Genomic DNA, 25482 nt, shown 5'->3' with positions numbered 1-25482 from the left:
ACAAGGTATTTGTTTCATGTAATTGTTCATGTAATTGTTTTTCGACAGAAATAATTTATTAATATTGCAGTATATATACAGTGGGGAGAACAAGTATTTGATACACTGCCGATTTTGCAGGTTTTCCTACTTACAAAGCATGTAGAGGTCTGTAATTTTTATCATAGGTACACTTCAACTGTGAGAGACGGAATCTAAAACAAAAATCCAGAAAATCACATTGTATGATTTTTAAGTAATAAAATTGCATTTATTTTTGTTTTAGATTCCGTCTCTCACAGTTGAAGTGTACCTATGATAAAAATTACAGACCTCTACATGCTTTGTAAGTAGGAAAACCTGCAAAATCGGCAGTGTATCAAATACTTGTTCTCCCCACTGTATATTGCTATGTTAATGTCAGTTAGTTGGAGTTTGTGCACTTAAAGAATGATCCTCCTAGATACAGTAGGACAGTGGTAGCAGTCTCTTAATTCAGTGACTACACACAGCAGCATGGGTTAGTAGATGGTATATTCCCTGTTTCCTGTCCTCTGCCTCATCCTCCACCTCTCTGCTCCATTACTGCACCCCCACCAGCTCTGTGATGGGTGGGACGAAAACCATGAGCTCCTGGTACTTGTGAAAGAAGAGCTGCAGACGGGAGAGGTAGCTATCCTCCTGGTATGGGAGCTCCTTCTCCTTCAGATACTGGGACACGATGGGCTTTACCTGAGAGGAGAGGAGGTAGGAAAGGAAAAGGGTTCATATTAATCAACAACATTTATTTTATAAAGCCATTTTCTACATCAACAGTTCTCACAAAGATCCACATAATTTAGAGGTGAAAGTGAATGTCATTTTCTTGAAAGAAGCTTCTGTAACCAGGTTTCCATCCAACCTTTTTATGCAAGTAAAGTATATGTCAGATAAACTTTACGAATGTTGACAAAACAAAATACTTTAGACAAGGTGGGATCTTTTTGTTTCGGTAAAATGAATTGTGCGAGAAATGTCAGTGGAAATGCTTTTATGCTCAAATATTGATGTAATAACCATAATATTGAAGTAAACTTGGAGTCACGCAATGACATGTTGTGTGGTCCTCACACTACGACTCATAGGGAAAGCATACAGTTTATTAGGCTACAGATTAAATAAGTTATGATGAACTTCACAGGGTGGTCAATGTGCAAAGTGACGTGCTTGATGCTCCATTCCAATAAATATCAAAGGTCTTATTCTGGTGACGTGATCATGGATTTGATTTATTAGGATCCCCATTAGCCGACGCTAATTGCGACAGCTAATCTTACTGGGGTCCGACACATAACGATAAAGACAATATAGACAAAGAAACTTTACATTTTACTTACATTAACATGTAGTGCGTGTGTGTGTGTGAGAGTGTGTGTGGATCTATCAGTTACACGTACATCCAGTTGAAGTCAGAAGTTTACATACACCTTAGCCAAATACATTTAAACTCAGTTTTTCACAATTCCTGACATTTAATCCAAGTAAAAATTCCCTGTTTTAGGTCAGTTAGGATCACTACTTTATTTTAAGAATGTGAAATGTCAGAATAATAGTAGAGAGAATGATTTATTTCAGATTGTATTTCTTTCATCACATTCCCAGTGGGTCAGAAGTTTACATACACTTAATAAGTATTTGATAGCATTGCCTTTAATTTGTTAACTTGGGTCAAACATTTTTATGTTTGACCCAAGTGAAACAATTTAAAGATAATGCTACCAAGTACTAATTGAGTACTTTTGATATCGCGGATGTTCAGTCCTTGGATCCATAGCTCTGTCTAATAATCTGAGAGTGGTTACATTTCTCCAGGCCCATCCCTCAGCTTTTTACCAAAACAGAGTCATTGTGACCATTTGGTTGTTGTTTCATCTGTGGATTTGCCCTTTAAACAGCTGCATAGTATCAAGATATCAAAGTGTCACCAACAAAAAGGTAAACAATAGGCCTATAGCAAATGCAGCATATGGCATTCATTTTTCACATGTAAATAGCACTTTTCAGTAGTACTCAAATCATGCCATTCCATGAGCGCAGCATTTATTTTTCAACTCAAATCAATGAGCCCAATCAGGCCTCCATGACAACAAAATCATAAACATCAGAGTAGGGCTGGCTAATAAGTCCTTAGGTCATGCTCAGGTAAAACAATTAGGCTTACCTATACTTCCATATGTCCAAGTTCTATTCTTGAAGATCAATGAGTATAATATTTATTGGAATGATTGGAATTCTGATAGACTTTGGTTTTTAATGTAAAGATATCATTTAATCGTATTATTATATTAGTAGAAAGCAATTGGTTAGAAGAAGCCTACATAACCAACCCATAAAGTAAAATATATCATCCATATATTACCAGCTTTGTAAACTTTAACATTTATTTATCCTGCAATAGATGTCATTCAATTGGTAACATACATTTTTGTCTTCATCTAATGCCTCTTATTAAGGTGAAAGTAATCTAAAAGTCACGGAATAATGTCTGTCCTAGCTCGCTCATTAATAATGTCTTAATCGAAATTACGGATTGCCTCTTATCCGCTCGTCGTCCACTTATGCCATAGTTTGTACATCTCAATTGTCAGTAGAAACCACATTTGTTTAAGCAAGTCAACCATATCATCTGTGTTTTTTTAAGGCAGTAAATGAGGATGAATGAACTGTTTCGCTGCCAGACAAGGCTCTGCTGATAGCCAGGTGTAAGAGTGGTAAGGTGTTGGGACTCTGCTGTTGGGATAGCTTTATGTAGGCCCTAACAGTTTGCGGGCACCGTTTGTCACCGTTAAAGTCCAATTAATGTATTTTTTAGTGTTGTGTTGTGTAGGGGCTTTGCTGGCATGCATAAAAATAAAAATAAATGAGTTTGCCCCACCAAGATTTACATGCCAAAATCGCCACTGTGCAGCACCCCCTGAAAAAGAAATATGTATATTTTTAATAATATATATTTTTTCACAAAAGTAGTGCACTGGGCCTTTAATAGTCCTATATTAGTAGACCTATATAGCCGTCTGCAACGGGGGAAAAAACATTTTTCCAGCACCCCCACCCCAAACTACTTAACGCGGCTATGTCGCTGTCAGCTGGCTACTGTAGTAAAGTTCCAATCTAATTAAACATTTGTTACATAAAATAGACTTTTAGCCCATATACTGTGTTATCCTATGAAGTGGACGTTATGTTGCACACACACTCGTCTTTCACTCTCATTTTAGTAGATATATTTTGCCATAATTATCTGATCCCACGATGCAACGAGAATACAGTCAGAGGGAAGATGGACAATGTTGATTGGCAGGTGAAATTATGTCCAATGGGGTTGCAGTGGCAGGCGGGATTAGGTTGGCTCCTTTCCTCCTTGCTTGGCAGAGGTTTCATAGAAGGTACAATTGTGAACCCGCGACCCAAATGTTTCATATAAAATGTATATGCCATATCTCACAATCGATTGGACTTCCGGAATTTACACTAAACAAAAATATAAATGCAACATGCAAAGTGTTAGTCCCATGTTTCATACGCTGAAATAAAAGATCCCCGACATTTTCCATACGTACAAAATGCTTATTTCTCAAAAGATTTGGCCACAAATTTGTTTACATCCCTGTTAGTGAGCATTTCTACTTTGTCAAGATAATCCATCCACCTGACAGGTGCGGCATATCAAGAAGATGATTAAACAGCATGATCAGTACACAGGTGCATCTTGTGCTGGGGACAATAAAAGGCCACTCTAAAATGTGCAGTTTTGTCACACAACACAATGCCACAGATGTCTCAAGTTTTGAGGGAGAGTGCAATTGGCATGCAATTGGCATGCTGACTGCAGGAATGTGGGCACGTGGTTTGCTGATGTCACTGTTGTGAACAGAGTGCCCCATTGTGGCGGTGGGGTTATGGTATGGCCAGGCATAAGTTACAGACAACAAACACAATTGCATTTTATCTATGGAAATTTAAATGCACAGAAATAACGTGACGAGATCTTGAGGCCCAATGTCATACCATTCATCCGCTGCCACCCCCTCATGTTTAAGCATGATAATGCACGGCACCATGTCGCAAGGATCTGTACACAAATCCTGGAAGCTGACATGTCTGGTGAGCATGCCCTGCATACTCACCAGACATGTCACCCATTGAGCTTGTTTGGGATGCTCTGGATTGACATGTTTGACAGCGTGTTCCAGTTCCCGCCAATATCCAGCAACTTCTTACAGCCATTGAAGAGGAGTGGGACAACATTCCAAAGGCCACAACCAACAGCCTGATAAACTGTGTGTGAAGGAGATGTGTCGCACTGCATGAGGCAAATGCTGGTCACACCAGATACTGACTGTTTTTTTCTGATCCAGGTCCCTACTTTTTTTTAAGGTATCTGTGACCAACAGATGCATATCTGTATTCCCAGCCATGTGAAATCCATAGACTAAGGCCTAATTAATTAATTTCAATTGACTGATTTCCTTATGAACTGTAACTCAGTAAAATCTTAGAAAATCTTTGCATGTTGCATTTATGTTTTTTTGTTCAGTATAGTATTTCCGCTGTGACAGAACTTTTATATTTATGTCGTACATTTGTGTTATTCCACAAAGTTCTATCTAGCACTGCAGTGAGTGGGGGATCGTATAACCCTGTGACGTAGCTCTCACTCTCGCTCTACCTCACTCTCCCTGTGAGAGAGGTGCGCACTTTGACAGACAGTCCAACAATGAGTCAGAGGAGTTTAGGAACACAGACACATTTTCAATAGTGTGCATCTGCAGCCCGCAATTCGGGGCGTTCCTGCATGTGGGCCTTCCTTCATCTGCAAGAACGCCCCCCCCCTCTCGCATCCCATTGGGTCCTTCATGAACAACCCCCCCTCAAGCATCCCATTGGTTCCTGCATAAACAGTGCCCGACAGGCAGGGACGAAGGACACTGTCTACCGATGTACGGTTAGCTAGCTACCGTTGTCTATCGGCGGCTAGCTACCGCTAGCTATCGGTGGCTGGCATCCACAATATTATGCATTAACGCCACCTACTGTACTGGAGCGCCCCTCCCGCCTGTCCTAGCTTAAATACTGACCAATGGAAGTATAAAGTGGGGTTCTACATGCAGGAATGCCCCAAATTGCAGGCCGCAATTGCTCCCGTCTCCACATTTTTGAAATTTTCCATTATTCACCTTTAAGCTCACCCAAATTACAAAATTACAATGTAATAGTTCATAGACTGCTTAAGTGTAAGGAAACCAATATGTTATTAGGGTGAACTATCTCTTTAAATGGATCAAAATAACCTAACCAGAATTTTTTTGCATGTCAACTCCTCATTGGTAAACATAAAGAAATTGTATATAATTATATAGATGTTATGTATATATTAGTAATGTGCGTATCCAATTATAATTACTTGATCGATTGAAAACAAAATTTGTATTCAATTTTAATGCTAAATGCATCACCTCCAGTAACTGGAATTTGAACAATTACAACACAATTCCAGTTTTAAAATTCTAAAATAAAATTCCATTCCATTCCATGTTTTTATTTTCCAATAAAAATTCTGTCTAAATTCCAATTCAATTTCAATTCCATTCCAAGGATGGTTTCTTCTTCAGTTCCAATTCAATAAATATTCAGACAGTCTAAATTCCATTTCCATTCCAAGGATGGTTCTTGTTCAATTCAAATGTACAATTTCAATCAAATGAAGACAGTCTAAATTCCAATTCCAAGGACGGTTCTTGTTCAATTCAAATGTACAATTTTAAATCAAATTAAGACAGTCTAAATTCTAATTAAATTCCAATTAAAAAAATGTAGATTGCTGCAATTTCAATTCAATTACAATAAAATGTTCCACTTCCTGCTTGAATTCTAGAATTAAATTTGGAATTAGAAATATAATTGGAATTAACCCCAACCCTGGTTGTCTGTATTGTACCTTAAGACACGTTGTATGTTGAGATACACATTGTCTGCATTGTACCTTGAGATACATGTTGTATTGTATTGAGGTGCACGTTGTCTGCATTGTACCTTGAGACACATGTTGTCGGAGAGGAAGGGGAACAGGTGGTGTTCCACGTGACAGTTGATGAGGGAGTGTCCGAAGATCCAGTCCAGCAGGGGGTTCCGAGGAAGGTTCAGAACCCCGTGGGTCATCTGGTAAATCCTCTTGGGCCGACAGGTCGGGGAGAACATAGGCAGGCCGATGTGCTGTACAGAACAGGAGAGAACGGTTTAATGGAAAGGTGTGTGGGTGTGTGTGTGAGCCCCCACTGATTCATTGAATGGAAAGATACCCAGAGAGAAACTGTCGGCATGATTTTGCTGCCCTGGACACATTTGCAATGTAGTAGAAGATGAGATGCAGAGTCTGGCATAATCTGTTTGCGGGAGGTCTACCCAAAGACAGATGTTATTCTATCTCTATGGACCCACCATTCAGTTAAATGCCTCTACAATGGTCTTAACAGTACAGGGTCAAATTCACATGTGCATTAATACACACTTGTACATATGTGAAATAGGACAAAATACAAGCAGGCACCCACAGTGGGAGTACCGGGGAGGATGGAGACAAGACTGCTGCCATCAATAGTAACACAAATGGAGAAACAACATATTGGAGGAGATGTTTTTTCCTTCATAACTGGTGCTCCCTACTAGCCAAATAATACTAGCCAAAACATCAGTTACCCATTGATTATATACTTTGCTGAGGGTGCGTGTGTGTGCTTGCCTAAATCAATGTGTGTACATGCTTTCTCACTTGGAAGATGTTAACGTGTATGTAGGGCAGGGAGAACATAGCCCTGCAGAGCAGCATACAGAGGAGGGTGCTGTAAAGACACTGGAACCCAGAGACATGGATCAACAGCCAGTACTGAGCATACAACCCCAGGAACACCATCAGGACTGTCCTCAGGGCCTGGCCCATTGAGTGTTCTTTCAGCTGACCTATAACAGAGGGACACAGACAACTCAGTTAGATACAGTCACTGTCGGGGACAGACACAGTCAGTTACAACACACCACAGGAGGTTGGTGGCACCTTAATTGGGGAGGGCGAGCTTGTGGTAAAGACTGGAGCGGTATTGTGGAATGGTATCAAATACATTAAACCCATGGTCTCCAAGTGTTTGATGCCATTTCATGTATTTAATTGTTTGTAATGCAATTGAAGACATTTGGGATAGGTAATTCCGAAGTGAAAAAAAATCTACTTGGTACAACATGAAAAAAAGGGTTGCATATACACTGTGTACAAAACATTAAGAACACCTGCTCTTTCCATGCCATAGACTGACCAGGTGAAATCTATGATCCCTTATTGATGTCACTTGTTAAATACACTTCAATCAGTGTAGATTTTTGTATTTGTATTTTGTATTTATTATGAATCCCCATTAGCTACTGCCAAAGCAGCAGCTACTCTACCTGGGGTCAAGCAAAATTAAGTTTCTACAATTTTTAAAACATTACAATACATTCACAGATTTCACAACACACTGTGTGCCCTCAGGCCCCTCCTCCACCACATATCTACAGTGTGTGTGTGTGTGTGTGTGTGTGTGTGTGTGTGTGTGTGTGTGTGTGTGTGTGTGTGTGTGTGTGTGTGTGTGCGTGCGTGCGTGCGTGCGTGCGTGTGTGTCTGTGCATGTGTCTGTGCCAATGTTTGTGTTGCTTCACAGTCCCCGCTGTTCCATAAGGTGTTTTTTAAATCAAATTTTACTGCTTGCGTCAGTTACTTGATGTGGAATAGAGCTCCATGTAGTCATGGCTCTATGCAGTACTGTGTGCCTCCCATAGTCTGTTCTGGACTTGGGGACTGCGAAGAGACCTCTTGTGGCATGTCTTGTGGGGTATTCATGGGTGTCCGAGCTGTGTGCCAGTAGTTCAAATCAAATCAAATCAAGTTTATTTTATATAGCCCTTCGTACATCAGCTAATATCTCGAAGTGCTGTACAGACACCCAGCCTAAAACCCCAAACAGCAAGCAATGCAGGTGTAGAAGCACGGTGGCTAGGAAAAACTCCCTAGAAAGGCCAAAACCTAGGAAGAAACCTAGAGAGGAACCAGGCTATGAGGGGTGGCCAGTCCTCTTCTGGCTGTGCCGGGTGGAGATTATAACAGAACATGGCCAAGATGTTCAAAATGTTCATAAGTGACAAGCATGTCACTTATAGTTCAGACAGACAGCTCGGTGCATTCAACATGTCAATACCTCTCATAAATAAAAGTAGAAGAGGTCTCTTCTAAAATGGCGCCAAAAGAAATGGCAGCAGTTTTACGGGCGCCCAACCAAATGTGCTATTATGTGGGAGTTTTTTGCATTATTTGTAACTTATTTTGTACATAATGTTTCTGCAACCGTATCTTACGGCAAAAAAGAGCTTCTGGATACAGGACAGCGATCACTCACCTCGGATTAGACAAGGATTTTTTCTTCAACAAGCAGGACGCACAGGACATTCTCCGAACACCCGACAAGGCCAACATCCCAGTTATTAGCAAGAGGAAGAGACGCAGGTACAGAGGACACAGAGCGGGATGCCTCGTAAGGATCCGCAGAAGGCGAGTGGGAAAGCTGCCGTTACCGTCAATATTACTCGCCAACGTGCAATCATTGGACAATAAATTAGACGAGGTACGATCACGAATATCCAACCAACGGGACATCAAAAACTGAAATATCCTATGTTTCAAGGAATAGTGGCTGAATGATGACATGGATATTCAGCTAGCGGGATATACCCTACACCGGCAAGATAGAACAGTAAGACGAGGGGGGGCGGTCTGTGCATATTTGTAAACAACAGCTGGTGCACGAAATCTAAGGAAGTCTCTAGATTTTGCTTGCCTGAGGTAGAGTATCTTGTGATAAATTGCAGACCACACTACTTGCCTAGAGAGTTTTCAGCTATACTTTTAGTGGCTGTTTATTTACCACCACAGACGGATGCTGGCACTAAGACCGCAGTTAGTCAGCTGTATAAGGAAATGAAGGGCGAGGGAGAGCTTTGTACGGGTCTCTGTGTGGAGTACAGGTGATCTAGAATGTTTTTCCTTCTGGTTGCACATTTAACATGTTGATGGAAATTAGGTAGAACTAATTTAAGCAAACAGGAAACCACTCAGCCAGAGGCGGCGCTCCTAGTGGCCGGAGACTTTAATACAGGGAAACTTAAATCAGTTCTACCTAATTTCCATCAACATGTTAAATGTGCAACCAGAAGGAAAAAAATTCTAGATCACCTGTACTCCACACAGAGACCCGTACAAAGCTCTCCCTCGCCCTCCATTTGATAAATCCGACCACAATTCTATCCTCCTGATTCCTGCTTACAAGCAAACATTAAAGCAGGAAGCACCAGTGACTATAAAAAAAATGGTCAGATGAAGCAGATGCTAAACTACAGGACTGTTTTGCTGTCACAGACTGGAACATGTTCCGGGATTCTTCCGATGGAATTGAGGAGTACACCACATCAGTCACCGGCTTTATCAATAAGTGCATCGAGGACGTCGTCCCCACATTGACTGTACGTACATACCCGAACCAGAAGCCATGGATTAAAGGCAACATTCGCACTGAGCTAAAGGGTAGAGCTGCCGCTTTCAAGGTGCGGGATTCTAACCCGGAAGCTTATAAAATATCCTGCTATGCCCTGCGACGAACCATCAAACAGGCAAAGGGTCAATACAGGGCTAAGATTGAATCGTACTACACCGGCTCCGACGCTCGTCTTATGTGGCAGGGCTTGCAAACTATCACAGACTACAAAGGGAAGCACAGCCGCGAGCTGCCCAGTGACACGAGCCTACCAGACGAGCTAAATCACTTCTATGCTCACTTCGAGGCAAGCAAAACTGAGGCATTCATGAGAGTATCAGCTGTTCCGGACGACTGTGTGATCACGCTCTCCGTAGCCGATGTGAGTAAGACCTTTAAACAGGTCAACATTCACAAGGCTGCGGGGCCAGACGGATTACCAGGGCATGTGCTCTGGGCATGTGCTGACTAACTGGCAGGTGTCTTCACTGACATTTTCAACATGTCCCTGATTGAGTCTGTAATACCAACATGTTTCAAGCAGACCACCATAGTCCCTGTGCCCAAGAACACGAAGGCAACCTGTCTAAATGAATACAGACCCGTAGCACTCACATCTGTAGCCATGAAGTGCTTTGAAAGGCTGGTAATGGCTCACATCAACACCATTATTCCAGAAACCCTAGACCCACTCCAATTTGCATACCGCCCAAACAGATCCACAGATGATGCAATCTGCAATTGCACTCCACACTGCCTTTTCCCACCTGGACAAAATAAACACCTATGTGAGAATGCTATTCATTGACTACAGCTCAGCGTTCAACACCATAGTACCCTCAAAGCTCAAATCAAATCAAATTTTATTGGTCACATACACATGGTTAGCAGATGTTAATGCGAGTGTAGTGAAATGCTTGTGCTTCTTGTTCCGACCATGCAGTAATATCTAACAAGTAATCTAACAATTTCACAACAACTACCTTATACACACAAGTGTAAAGGAATGAATAAGAATATGTACATATAAATATATGGATGAGCGATGGCCGGACGGCATAGGCAAGATGCAGTAGATGGTATAGAGTACAGTATATACATATGAGATGAGTAATGTAGGGTATGGAAACATTATATAAAGTGGCATTGTTTAAAGTGACTAGTGATACATTTATTACATCCAATTTTTAATTATTAAAGTGGTTAGAGATTTGAGTCAGTATGTTGGCAGAAGCCACTCAATGTTAGTGATAGCTGTTAACAGTCTGATGGCCTTGAGATAGAAGCTGTTTTTCAGTCTCTCGGTCCCAGCTTTGATGTACCTGTACTGACCTCGCCTTCTGGATGATATGCTCAGTCCCCTCCTGTAGTCCCTGTTCACCCACGACTGCATGGCCAGGCACGACTCCAACACAATCATTAAGTTTGCAGACGACACAACAGTGGTAGGCCTGATCACCGACAACGACGAGTCAGCCTATAGGGAGGAGGTCAGAGACCTGGCCGGGTTGTGCCAGAATAACAACCTATCCCTCAACATAACCAAGACTAAGGAGATGATTGTGCACTTCAGGAAAAGGAGGGCCGAGCATGCCCCCATTCTCATCAACGGGGCTGTAATGGAGCAGGTTGAGAGCTTCAAGTTCCTTGGTGTCCACATCACCAACAAACTAGAATGGTCCCAACACACCAAGACAGTCATGAAGAGGGAACGACAAAGCCTATTCCCCCTCAGGAAACTAAAAAGATTTGGCATGGATCCCCAGATCCTCAAAAGGTTCTACAGCTGCAACATTGAGAGCATCCTGACTGGTTGCATCACTGCCTGGTGCGGCAATTGCTCGGACTCCGACCGCAAGGCACTACAGAGGGTAGTGCGTACAGCCCAGTACATCACTGGGGCTAAGCTGCCTGCCATCCAGGACCTCTACACCAGACGGTGTCAGAGGAAGGCCCTAAAAATTGTCAAAGACCCCACCCCAGTCATAGACTCTTCTCTCTACTACCGCATGGCAAGTGGTACCGGAGTGCCAAGTCTAGGACAAAAAGGCTTCTCAACAGTTTTTTACCCCCAAGCCATAAGACTCCTGAACAGGTAATCAAATGGCTTCCCGGACAATTTGCATTGCAATTTTCAAATTTTACCAAGAAAAAAGCATAAAATGATTTATTTAATCTCTGAATGTATCACACCGGAGAAAGCAAAACAGCACCCCTTTGTCTCTGAATGTGTAGGCCATCTATCTGATGCAGTCTGGTCATAAAGAGTATGACATTTTTGCCTCATAGGTAATGAATGCAAGGAAAGCCAGCGAGCATTTGGCCTCCCTTGAAATACATTTTTTAAATAAAATAATAGCCATTCTGCATTGAGCTAAACTGAGTGAGCTAGCTAGCTACCAGAGGACTTCCCTGAAGCTTTCAGGGAAGCTTCAGAGAAATACGTCATCGATAGAAACATCTTGTTGTTTTGTTGTCCTCTGGTAGCTAGCTAGCTAAAATTGGCCCTATCCTAAATTAGCCACAGATGGAGGTAGGGATTTGGACTTGTGGTTTTACTTACATTTGAAGTCAGAAGTTTACATACACTTTGGTTGGAGTCAATAAAACTCGTTTTTCAACCACTCCACACATTTCTTGTTAACAAACTATAGTTTTGGCAAGTCGGTTAGGACATCTACTTTGTGCATGACACAAGTCATTTTTCCAACAATTGTTTACAGACAAATTATTTCACTTATAATTCACTGTATCACAATTCCAGTGGGTCAGAGGTTTACATACACTAAGTTGACTGTGCCTTTAAACAGCTTGGAAAATTCCAAAAAATGATGTCATGGCTTTAGAAGCTTCTGATAGGCTAATTGACATAATTTGAGTCAATTGGAGGTGTACCTGTGGATGTATTTCAAGGCCTACCTTCAAACTCAGTGCCTCTTTGCTTGACGTCATGGGAAAATCAAAAGAAATCAGCCAAGACCTCAGAAAAAAATTATAGACCTCCACAAGTCTGATTCATCCTTGGGAGCAATTTCCAAATGCCTGAAGGTACCAAGTTCATCTGTACAAACAATAGTACGCAAGTATAAACACCATGGGACCATGCAGCCGTCATACCGCTCAGGAAGGAGACGTGTTCTGTTACCTAGAGATGAACGTACTTTTGTGCGAAAAGTGCAAATCAATCCCAGAACAACAGCAAAGGACCTTGTGAAGATGCTGGAGGAAACAGGTACAAAAGTATCTATATCCACAGTAAAAGGAGTCCTATGTCGACATAACCTGTTAGGCCGCTCAGCCAGTAAGAAGCCACTGCTCCAAAACCGCCATAAAAAGCCTGACTACGGTTTGCAACTGCACATGGGGACAAAGATCATCGTTTTTGGAGAAATGTCCTCTGGTCTGATGAAACAAAAAATAGACCTGTTTGGCCATAATGACCATCGTTATGTTTGGAGGAAAAAGGGGGAGGCTTGCAAGCCGAAGAACACCATCCCAACCATGAAGCACGGGGGTGGCAGCATCATGTTGTGGGGGTGCTTTGCTGCAGGAGGGACTGGTGCACTTCACAAAATAGATGGCATCATGAGGGAGGAAAATTATGGGGATATATTGAAGCAACATCTCAAGACATCAGTCAGGAAGTTAAAGCTTGGTCGCAAATGGGTCTTCCAAATGGACAATGACCCCAATCATACTTCCAAAGTTGTGGCAAAATGGCTTAAGGACAACAAAGTCATGTTATTGGAGTGGCCATCACAAAGCCCTGACCTCAATCCTATAGAAAATTGGTGGGCAAAACTGAAAAAGCGTGTTCGAGCAAGGAGGCCTACAAACCTGTGTCACATTCCTGACCTTATTTCCTTTGTTTAGTCTTGTTTAGTTGGTCAGGACGTGAGCTGGGTGGGCATTCTATGTTATGTGTTTCTATGTTTGGTTTAGGGTTGTCAACTAGCCTGATATGGTTCTCAATCAGGGGCAGGTGTTTTACGTTTCCTCTGATTGGGAACCATATTTAGGTAGGCTGTTCTCACTGTTTGTTTGTGGGTGATTGTTCCTGTTCGTTGCGTTCGTTGTCTCTATGTTCACATGTTCAGGTCTGTGGCGTCGTTAGTTTCATTTTCTGTTTATTGTTTTGTTCGTCTTGTTAAGTATTCCAATAAATATGGAAACGTACCACGCTGCAATTTGGTCCTCCTCTCTTCCACCTAACGACGAGCGTTACAACCTGACTCAGGTACACCAGCTCTGTCAGGAGGAATGGGCCAAAATTCACCCAACTTATTGTGGGAAGCTTGTGGAAGGCTACCAGAAACATTTCACCCAAGTTAAACAATGTAAAGGCAATGCTACCAAATACTAATTGAGTGTATGTAAACCTCTGACCCACTGGGAATGTGATGAAAGAAATAAAATCTGAAAGAAATCATTCTCTCTACTATTATTCTGACATTTCACATTCTTAAAATAAAGTGGTGATCCTAACTGACCTAAGACAGGGACTTTTTACAATGATTAAATGTCAGGAATTGTGAAAAACTGAGTTTAAATGTATTTGGCTAAGGTGTATGTAAACTTCCGACTTCAACTGTAATTCTCCGTACTGGCCAATGATTATAATGGCGATTCTGATCCAACCATAAAATACATTGTGCCCCTGGACTGAGAGGATGGAAGTTCAATATGTAGCAAGATGTAGAAGGCTAATGTTAATAACTAGCTAACATTTCCCATGAAAGGAAATTAGGCTAGCGACCAAGCATTTTAGCAAGGTAGCCTAGGACAACAAAAAATAAAAGTCATAGTCCGTTTCTTCAACATGAAATAGAGGAGGATGGCATTGGCGTTTCTCTACAAGTAGAGTGAGTCAACATGTTTTTTCTACTTGCACAAATGCACACACACACAAATCTGAACCATGGACAGCATATTTACTGTAGCTTACGTTGATTGGACTAAATCATTTTTGGTATCATTTAGTTGTCGCTGTATTAGAGCATAGGTAATTTGATGATTTTGGAATGTGGAAGTTGAAATGGTGCTGGAATAGTGGAGGCAGATCCTGCTTTCTTTGCAACTTGCAGTAACTCTCCATGGTTGTTTATTAGTCTGAAAATGTTGGAAACATGAACTTTCTTGACCATGCTGTAGGTCATGTAACTGTTTCTTACATGCAATATGCTTTGTGGACTTCACCGAACAGAGGTTGCTCTCCGGTTTTGTGATGAAACAAATGTGTAGTTAAATGTGTTCTGCCACTGTGTCTTCTTATTGTCTAGGCCTTAGGCATATGCTACGGTTGCAATTCATATGAACTAACAGGTTGTAGAGCAAACAACGCAATTATCACAACACATGTTTTTTTCTGCCTTGGCTTCCCCAGTGATTTTACCCACACACCGCTACTGGTTCTGTGTGGTGCATATTTTGGATTTATCAAACAAATTGTATGTGTAGACAGCTTGACAGAAATGGCAGCAGATGGTGAATGTTTAGCTTTTGTTGCACACATATCCAGATAAGGCTACATACCATTTTGCACAATGACCTTGTAGGTGTGATCGAGGCGTTAGCGATTTCGATGTAGGCCTCGGAGCTCCAGTATAAAACGTAACATCACTACTTATGGGAGATTCTGGAGCGGCGCCTGAGACAGCGTTTTCCAACACCATCAACAAAACACCAAATTATGGAATTTCTATGTGGAAGAATAGTGCTGCATCCCTCCAATAAAGTTTCAGACTCTTGTAGAATCTACAGTATGCTAAGGCATATTTATTTTATTTATTTTTATTTCACCTTTATTTAACCAGGTAGGCAAATTGAGAACACGTTCTCATTTACAATTGCGACCTGGCCAAGATAAAGCAAAGCAGTTCGATACATACAACAACACATAGTTACACATGGAGTAGAACAAACATACAGTCAATAATACAGTGAAAAATAAGTCTATATACAATGTGAGCAAGTGAGGTGAGATAAGGGAGGTGAAGGCAAACAAAATATATATAAAAATAAATAAAAATATAAAAAGGCCATGGTGGCGAAGTAAATACAATATAGCAAGTTAAAAAAAACACTGGAATGGTTGGTTTGCAGTGGAAGAAAGTGCAAAGTAGAGATAGAAATAATGGGGTGCAAAGGAGCAAAAATAAATAAATGAATACAGTAGGTAAAGAGGTAGTTGTTTGGGCTAAATTATAGATGGGCTATGTACAGGTGCAGTAATCTATGAGCTGCTCTGACAGCTGGTGCTTAAAGCTAGTGAGGGAGATAAGTGTTTCCAGTTTCAGAGATTTTTGTAGTTCGTTCCAGTCATTGGCAGCAGAGAACTGGAAGGAGAGGCGGCCAAAGGAAGAATTGGTTTTGGGGGTGACCAGAGAGATATACCTGCTGGAGCGCGTGCTACAGGTAGGTGCTGTTATGGTGACCAGCGAGCTGAGATAAGGGGGGACTTTACCTAGCAGGGTCTTGTAGATGACCTGGAGCCAGTGGGTTTGGCGACGAGTATGAAGCGAGGGCCAGCCAACGAGAGTGTACAGGTCGCAGTGGTGGGTAGTGTAAGGGGCTTTGGTGACAAAACGGATGGCACTGTGATAGACTGCATCCAATTTATTGAGTAGGGTATTGGAGGCTATTTTGTAAATGACATCACCGAAGTCGAGGATTGGTAGGATGGTCAGTTTTACAAGGGTATGTTTGGCAGCATGAGTGAAGGATGCTTTGTTGCGGAATAGGAAGCCAATTCTAGATTTAACTTTGGATTGGAGATGTTTGATGTGAGTCTGGAAGGAGAGTTTACAGTCTAACCAGACACCTAGGTATTTGTAGTTGTCCACATATTCTAAGTCAAAGCCGTCTAGAGTAGTGATGTTGGACAGGCGGGCAGGTGCAGGCAGCGATCGGTTGAAGAGCATGCATTTAGTTTTACTTGTATTTAAGAGCAATTGGAGGCCACGGAAGGAGAGTTGTATGGCATTGAAGCTCGCCTGGAGGGTTGTTAACACAGTGTCAAAAGAAGGGCCAGAAGTATACAGAATAGTGTCGTCTGCGTAGAGGTGGATCAGAGACTCACCAGCAGCAAGAGCGACATCATTGATGTATACAGAGAAGAGAGTCGGTCCAAGAATTGAACCCTGTGGCACCCCCATAGAGACTGCCAGAGGCCCGGACAACAGACCCTCCGATTTGACACACTGAACTCGATCAGAGAAGTAGTTGGTGAACCAGGCGAGGCAATCATTAGAGAAACCAAGGCTGCCGAGTCTGCCGATGAGGATGTGGTGATTGACAGAGTCAAAAGCCTTGGCCAGGTCAATGAATACGGCTGCACAGTACTGTTTCCTATCGATGGCGGTTAAGATATCGTTTATGACCTTGAGCGTGGCTGAGGTGCACCCATGACCAGCTCTGAAACCAGATTGCATAGCGGAGAAGGTATGGTGGGATTCGAAATGGTCGGTAATCTGTTTGTTAACTTGGCTTTCGAAGACCTTAGAAAGGCAGGGTAGGATAGATATGGGTCTGTAGCTGTTTGGGTCAAGAGTGTCCCCCCCTTTGAAGAGGGGGATAACCGCAGCTGCTTTCCAATCTTTGGGAATCTCAGACGACACGAAAGAGAGGTTGAAAAGGCTAGTAATAGGGGTGGCAACAATTTCAGCAGATAGTTTTAGAAAGAAAGGGTCCAGATTATCTAGCCCGGCTGATTTGTAAGGGTCCAGATTTTGCAGCTCTTTCAGAACATCAGCTGACTGTATTTGGGAGAAAGAGAAATGGGGAAGGCTTGGGCGAGTTGCTGTGGGGGGTGCAGTGCTGTTGACCGGGGTAGGGGTAGCCAGGTGGAAAGCATGACCAGCCGTAGAAAAATGCTTATTGAAATTCTCAATTATAGTGGATTTGTCGGTGGTGACAGTGTTTCCTATCTTCAGTGCAGTTGGAAGCTGGGAGGAGGTGTTCTTATTCTCCATGGACTTTACAGTGTCCCAGAACTTTTTTGAGTTTGTGTTGCAGGAAGCAAATTTCTGCTTGAAAAAGCTAGCCTTGGCTTTTCTAACTGCCTGTGTATATTGGTTCCTAGCTTCCCTGAAAAGTTGCATATCACGGGGGCTGTTCGATGCTAATGCAGAACGCCATAGGATGTTTTTCTGTTGGTTAAGGGCAGTCAGGTCAGGAGAGAACCAAGGGCTATATCTGTTCCTGGTTCTAAATTTCTTGAATGGGGCATGCTTATTCAAGATGGTGAGGAAGGCATTTAAAAAAAAATATCCAGGCATCCTCTACTGACGGGATGAGATCAATATCCTTCCAGGATACCTCGGCCAGGTCGATTAGAAAGGCCTGCTCGCTGAAGTGTTTCAGGGAGCGTTTGACAGTGATGAGTGGAGGTCGTTTGACCGCTGACCCATTACGGATGCAGGCAATGAGGCAGTGATCGCTGAGATCTTGGTTGAAAACAGCAGAGGTGTATTTGGAGGGCAAGTTGGTTAGGATGATATCTATGAGGGTACCCGTGTTTACGGAATTGGGGTGGTACCTGGTAGGTTCATTGATAATTTGTGTGAGATTGAGGGCATCAAGCTTAGATTGTAGGATGGCTGGGGTGTTAAGCATGTTCCAATTTAGGTCGCCTAGCAGCACGAGCTCTGAAGATAGATGGGGGGCAATCAGTTCACATATGGTGTCCAGAGCACAGCTGGGGGCAGAGGGTGGTCTATAGCAGGCGGCAACGGTGAGAGACTTGTTTTTAGAGAGGTGGATTTTTAAAAGTAGAAGTTCAAATTGTTTGGGAACAGACCTGGATAGTAAAACAGAACTCTGCAGGCAATCTTTGCAGTAGATTGCAACACCGCCCCCTTTGGCCGTTCTATCTTGTCTGAAAATGTTGTAATTAGGGATGAAAATGTCAGAATTTTTGGTGGTCTTCCTAAGCCAGGATTCAGACACAGCTAAAACATCCGGGTTGGCAGAGTGTGCTAAAGCAGTGAACAAAACAAACTTAGGGAGGAGGCTTCTAATGTTAACATGCATGAAACCAAGGCTATTACGGTTACAGAAGTCATCAAAAGAGAGCGCCTGGGGAATAGGAGTGGAGCTAGGTACTGCAGGGCCTGGGTTCACCTCTACATCACCAGAGGAACAGAGGAGGAGTAGGATAAGGGTACGGCTAAAAGCTATGAGAATTGGTCGTCTAGAACGTCTAGAACAGAGAGTAAAAGGAAGTTTCTGGGGGCGATAAAATAGCTTCAAGGAATAATGTACAGACAAAGGTATGGCAGGATGTGAATACAGTGGAGGTAAACCTAGGTATTGAGTGATGATGAGAGAGATATTGTCTCTAGAAACATCATTGAAACCAGGTGATGTCATCGCATATGTGGGTGGTGGAACTGAAAGGTTGGATATGGTATAGTGAACAGGGCTAGAGGCTCTACAGTGAAATAAGCCAATAAACACTAACCAGAACAGCAATGGACAAGGCATATTTACATTAAGGAGAGGCATGTTTAATCGAGTGATCATAAGGGTCCAGTGAGTAGAGGTTGGTTGGGGTCACGGCGATCCAGACAGCTGGCCGGGTAGATGGCTATCGGTAGCAAGATAGCATAGGATGGAAGTCTATTTTTAGACACCTCGTGCGTTTCCGTCGGTAGATTAGTGGGGTTCCGTGTGGTAGAGGGGATCAATCCAATTGGCAAAATAGATATAGTGACCCAAGAAAAATAGTCCGATATACTTATTCAGATAGCAGCCGATAAGACAGCTAACGATTAGCGGGCCCCAGATGAGCGTTCAGGTAACGTTGCGACGGAGGTGCCAGTTGGATAACTCCCTCGGGCAGATAATGTCGGCAGTCAGTCGTGAAGGCCCGATGGGGCTCCGCATCTGCAGCAACAAAAAAATAAAAAATAATAATAAAATAAATAAAAAAATAAAAAATAAAAAACGGGTCCGGATAGGTGACTGTAGCCCAGGAATGGCTGATGGAACTCCTCAGCTGGCTAGCTCCGGAATAATTTAAGTTTGCTCCGGGATCGACGTAAGCCAATAGTCACACGGTTTGCAGCTAGCTAGCTGCGAAATCAAGGTGCAAACGTCCAGAGCCTGCGGCTGAAATCCGGGGACACTGAGAAAAATAGGCCCGGTATGCTCCGGTCCGAGTCGCGTTGCACAAAAGTGCCGATAGATTATCGAGCTAAAGGAATAGCTGAAGACCACAAAACGTGGGCAGCTGAAACACCAACGCTAGCCAGCAAACCGGCTAACTTCTGGGCAGCTTCAGATCAGCTACTGGCTAGCTTCTAGTTAGCTTCTGGGTAGCTTCCGGCTAGCTTCTGGCTAGTTTCGGCCGGCTTCTGGTTAGCCTCTGGCTAGCTTCCACTGTGGATTTTCAGATTTGAGGTAAACAATACTTTTTTTTGTAATTGGTGAGGCAGGTTGCAGGAAAGCTTTTGTAGTTGAGTTCTTGGATAATAAAATATATAAAGATATGCGAAGAAAGGTGTAAATATATATGTATACAGGACACGACAATACGAGGACAAAAAAGACATCTGAACTGCTATGCCATCTTGGACACTTTGGGGTATATAGGGTATTGTTTGTAGATTTGTCATTATAGGGTATTGTTTGTAGATTGATGAGATAAAAAAAACAATGTAATCAATTTTAGAACAAGGCTGTAACCTGAAAAAAATTTGGAAAACGTCAAGAGGTCTGAATACTTTCCGAAAGCACTGTATCAACATGTTCATGTTTCAAAACAACAGCAACATAACAGAGACAGAGCATTATGTGTCTTAGATAGTGAACAGGTAGACACCTGGAAAAACATACACACAGACCCTGGCTGTGCCTCACCTAGTGCCACCAGAGGAGTGATAACAGGTACAGCCAGGGGGGCAATGAACAGGTATACACCCCGGGGCAGGTAGGGTATCTTCCAGGTGCTGGAGTCACCCAGGCCGATCACGTTGGTGTGGGCATGGTGCATCTTAATGTGGCCTGTTACACCTGCCCTCGCTGTGAACGACCCACACACCTGTACACAGGCAGACAGACAGACAGACAGACAGACAGACAGACAGACAGACAGACAGACAGACAGACAGACAGACAGACAGACAGACAGACAGACAGACAGACAGACAGACAGACAGACAGACAGACAGACAGACAGACAGACAGACAGACAGACAGACAGACAGACAGACAGACTTGTGATCAAGATGTGTGATGAAACAACACTAGAAAATGTTTATATTTTCATAGGGCACTATGGAAGAGAATGACACAGACATGAGGATCGATATCCAGACAAGCGTGTCATGAACATAGATACTTGACACGTGAGTGACTGATAGCTGAATGACTAGCTTGAAAAAACAGGCCAAATTAAGGACAAAGTCCAGCAGTTATGTTATTACATTTTAGTAGACACTCTTATCCAGAGCGATTTACAGGGGCAATTAGAGTTAAGTGCCTAGCTCAAGGGCATATTGACTGATTTTTCACATGGTTGTCAAGGGGAATCAATCCAGCGACCATTTTGTTTCTGGCCCAGCGCTCCTAAACACTAGGCTACCTGCCGTCCTCATCTGTAATATAATGTCTGGTGAGAGGATAAAATGTAGGGTCAATGAACAAAAGTAACCCAAATTCAAGAGAGATTAACAATCCAGCTTGATTTAGCTACTGTGGCTGAATTCATTGATGTAACACTTTGGCTAACAGGAAGTTCACTCTCTCTCCGTCCCTCCCTCCCTTAACAATCCCCTCTCTCTCTCTCCCTCTCTCTCTTACCTCTATGAAAAACACAGCCCAGACATCGGCCCAGGTAGGGGACTCGCTCAGCGATCCGTGACTTGCCAGATGGGTCCCCTTGATGGTGATGACAGCATGGGACACGCCCATCAGCACCATGCCCAGGACAAACACCAGGGCCTGGGATGAACCAAGCAGCAGGAATGCTGGAGGAGAGACGGAGATAGGAGATGGGGTTAAGGAGAGGGGGAGATGGGGTTGAGGAGACAAGGAGATGAGGAGAGGGGGAGATGGGGATGAGGAGAGAGGGGGAGATGGGGTTGAGGAGACAAGGAGATGAGGAGAGAGGGATGAGGGCAAGGGGAGGGAATAGGAGTCAAACAAAGGATAACAAGTTTACACGTTGTTCTAAATATCATCGAATGGGGCCACAGTGTCTCCTGACACATCCTGTCTCAGCCTCCAGTATTTATGCTGCAGTAGTTTATGTGTTGGGGGGCTAGGGTCAGTTTGTTATATCTGGAGTACTTCTCCTGTCTTATCCGGTGTCCTGTGTGAATTTAAGTATGCTCTCTCTAATTCTCTCTTTCTCTCTTTCTTTCTCTCTCTCGGAGGACCTGAGCCCTAGGACCATGCCTCAGGACTACCTGGTGTTGTGTCTTTACGATCATTAAATTGAAGACTTATAGTTTTTATCAAAGATTCTCTGTAATTAGTTATTACGCGATCAACTAAATAATAACGTAACTAATTAACTAGGAAGTTGGGGCACCAGGGAAAGTATTCAGATTACAAAGTTATAATTTCCCAATATAACCTTTCAGATATTTTCATATCTGATCGATAGTCTTCTGATTAATGATTTATTTATTTTACCTCATGTTAGTCTCATTCCAAACGTCGTAAATTGTTGGTTATCTGCACGAACCCAGTCTTCACTATGAGTCATCCATACATCAATTGTCTTAAATCATTTATTTATTACTAACTAAATAATTCACAGAAATGCATAAACAAACAAACAACCTTAAAATGGTTACATGAAATGATTGGAGAATATGCCCTAGCGGGCTAAACCGGCATGGCGGCTTGTTAGACAAAAGGGAATTGGGGGGGTCGACCAAGAAGTCACGTCTGAGTTCATAATTATAACAATTGACATGCTAATCCTTTACACATGAACGCTCACTCATTCGGGAACAATTGCAATCAATATATATATATTTACGCTCAGTGTGTCGTCTTGATCGCTGGTGAAAAGTTAGTTTCTGTTGGAGAGTTTCGTCCGCTCTCTCCCTCTCTCTGTTGTGGTTATTGTGGATAGTTCAGAGTGACATTCGTTATAGAATGGATGTTTCGGCGGTTGTCGTTCTTCGCCTTCAATGATACCGAATTCCTAGCTGCAGACTAGTAATCAATATCAAAAACTTGTTCTTATTCTGTCGGTATAGTCTAAGAGTTTAACCACGTGGTATGGTTAAAAGATTCAGCAATGGTACACAACCTTCGTTCCCCTCCTAATGGAGAAAAACATGGTCTAGTGATAATTTCTCAGAGTTGGGTTTTTATTCGGAATTGCAGAAAGGGGCTGTCCCAGGATGTCTGACCCTAACTGGGCTCAGGGGCGGTCCTCGGATTTAGTTCAAATCAAAAGGGAATTGTATTTTTCTTCATTAAACAGTCCAAAATCATATTACACAATTATACAAACAGTATCATACTCACTCATTCATCTTATACAACAATTAGATGTAAACCTCATATCTGAGGCTATTATATAAACAGCGGTATGGTAATGTAGCCACACAGTCTCCCATGAGTTTCCCAAGTTGTGACAAACGGACCAGTTCCTAGCTGGAATCTTCACCGATCTTTTATACTTTTTCCGGAACATGAAATCTGTTCGTACCTCAAGTTCTGTGAGGTGGAAGAAATCCCTTTGTTCTCTGTGAAAGTGTACCCTCTGCTATACTGCTGTCGTGTCTTTGACTATGCCAGATTGATTTCTATGACATGCTATTCTATAAAATTATTTCTCCGTAATTAATATTACCTGATTGAACTAATCATGTAAATATTAATTAACTAGAGAGGGACACCACGAAAGAATATTTATAGAGCTGTTATCTTTCGAATAAACTCTTAAAGATTTTGTAATATTTTACTAAATAGCCGTCACATTAATCGTCATTATATTCAGTCTCATCTGAAAGTTGTAAGTCCTTGATTATCTGCAAGAATCCTAGCTAACAAGTTGAATCAGCAATACAAAATTGGGTTTAATTATTTATTTACTAAATACCTAACTAATCACACAGAAACACATATACACAATTAAATCATAACTTGATCACAAATTACGTCATACAGAAAAACGTCCCTAGCGGGCAGAATCGATATGACAGCTTGTTACACAAAGGAAAGGGGGGGAGTCCTAGTGAAAGCGCGGGAGACTTGAGCATAGGCGAGCTGTGCTATCGTAAATCTTATCTTATGCATTCTAAATTACTGCCATTTGAAGAGGAAAATGCAATGAATATTTACTCTGAGCTGCGCTTCAGTAGGTTGGTGGTAGATGGCCTGTGTCGCCAACCCGAGTCCTCTGTCCTTTGAAGAATGTCTCTGGTAGTCACGGGAACACGTTGTGTGTATTAGACGGGATACTTGGACTGTCCTTCCGAACCTGCGTTTAGCTGTTGCTAACTCCAAGGCTAGGAGATATCACTTCTGTAGTGAATACGAGTTCAAAGTTCATACCATTCACAATCAAAGTCCATGCTGATGTTGGCTTCATCTATAGTGATTATCTGAACCATTCTGACCCTGGATCGTCATCCTAGAGTACCCGGAACAGGAAGTTACATTTTTGTCACTGGCTTTATATAGTGGAGGTAGAGGGGTGTGTCTGAAAAGTCTATTACCCAGGTCTCTTCACAGGGGCGGGCCCCTGGTTGAGCAGAAGCCAAATTTCTGAAAACACAGATCTCTCATTTGGAAGGTAAAATTACATTTCACCTCTTCACAAACAATGTCATATTCAAACATTTGAATTAAACAACAATTCCATGTGAATCCGATACCTCTGACGTTTAGACTTTTCACAGTAGCGTTTATGTCATTCTATCATTGATGAGAATGTGTCAGAGGGCAACCGAACTGACATAATATACCTTAAGTACCACCGCATATGTACAGTGGGTTGGATTACCAGAATATAGTTCATTTCCCCCAACTTCTGATGTTACCCAGAATCTCTATGTTAACCCATGGGTTTCCTTATGTCACATCAGTTATAGTGGGGAGAGAGAAAAAGGGGGAAAGAGGTATTTATGACTGTCGTAAACCTACCCCCAACTCAACGTCATGACACTGCATGGCCAGGGTCTTCTACTCAGGAATTTACGACCTCTCTTTCACCACAGCTGCTTAGTTGTAGGAGGAAAGGGGGAGGCAGGGAGTGGCAGGGAGAGGGGGATGGGGCTTGCTATACCCAAACAGGCAACGTCATGACACTGGCATGATGACTCCTTGCTGTCCCCAGTCCAACTGGCCGTGCTGCTGCTCCAGTTTCAACTGTTCTGCCTGCGGCTATGGAACCCTGACCTGTTCACCGGACGTGCTACCTGTCCCAGACCTGCTGTTTTCAACTCTCTAGAGACAGCAGGAGCGGTAGAGACACTCTGATGATTGGCTATGAAAAGCCAACTGACATTTACTCCTGAGGTCCTGACTTGCTGCACCCTCGACAACTACTGTGATTATTATTATTTGACCATGCTGGTCATTTATGAACATTTGAACATCTTGGCCATGTTCTGTTATAATCTCCACCCGGCACAGCCGGAAGAGGACTGGCCACCCCTCATAGCCTGGTTCCTCTCTAGGTTTCTTCCTAGGTTTTGGCCTTTCTAGGGAGTTTTTCCTAGCCACCGTGCTTCTACACCTGCATTGCTTGCTGTTTGGGGTTTTAGACTGGGTTTCTGTACAGCACTTTGAGATATCAGCTGATGTAAGAAGGGCTATATAAATACATTTGATTTGATTCTAAATGCAAATATTCCACAATATGGAGAGTAGCTTAGATCTGTAGAATAAATATGGTAAGCATATATATGTTAGCATTAGCCTGGTCCCAGATCTGTTTGTG

At 42.5% G+C, this 25482-nt stretch overlaps 1 protein-coding gene across 1 annotated transcript in view; it reads right to left on the bottom strand.

Annotated features, from left to right (window-relative positions):
* Window positions 1-561: 561 nt before the first annotated feature.
* fads6 (fatty acid desaturase 6) overlaps window positions 562-25482 on the bottom strand; it is a 29478-nt gene continuing 4557 nt past the window's right edge. The window contains exons 2-6 of the mRNA XM_038990885.1: window positions 21375-21541; window positions 20433-20613; window positions 6788-6975; window positions 6052-6231; window positions 562-711 (exon numbers count right to left, since the gene is read on the bottom strand). Coding sequence (XP_038846813.1) covers window positions 562-711; window positions 6052-6231; window positions 6788-6975; window positions 20433-20613; window positions 21375-21541 — 866 coding nt within the window. The remainder of the gene's footprint in view (window positions 712-6051; window positions 6232-6787; window positions 6976-20432; window positions 20614-21374; window positions 21542-25482) is intronic.

The sequence above is a fragment of the Salvelinus namaycush genome, chromosome 4, assembly GCF_016432855.1.
Source record: "Salvelinus namaycush isolate Seneca chromosome 4, SaNama_1.0, whole genome shotgun sequence".
NCBI lineage: Eukaryota > Metazoa > Chordata > Actinopteri > Salmoniformes > Salmonidae > Salvelinus > Salvelinus namaycush.
This window is presented reverse-complemented; position numbering and strand designations above follow the sequence as displayed.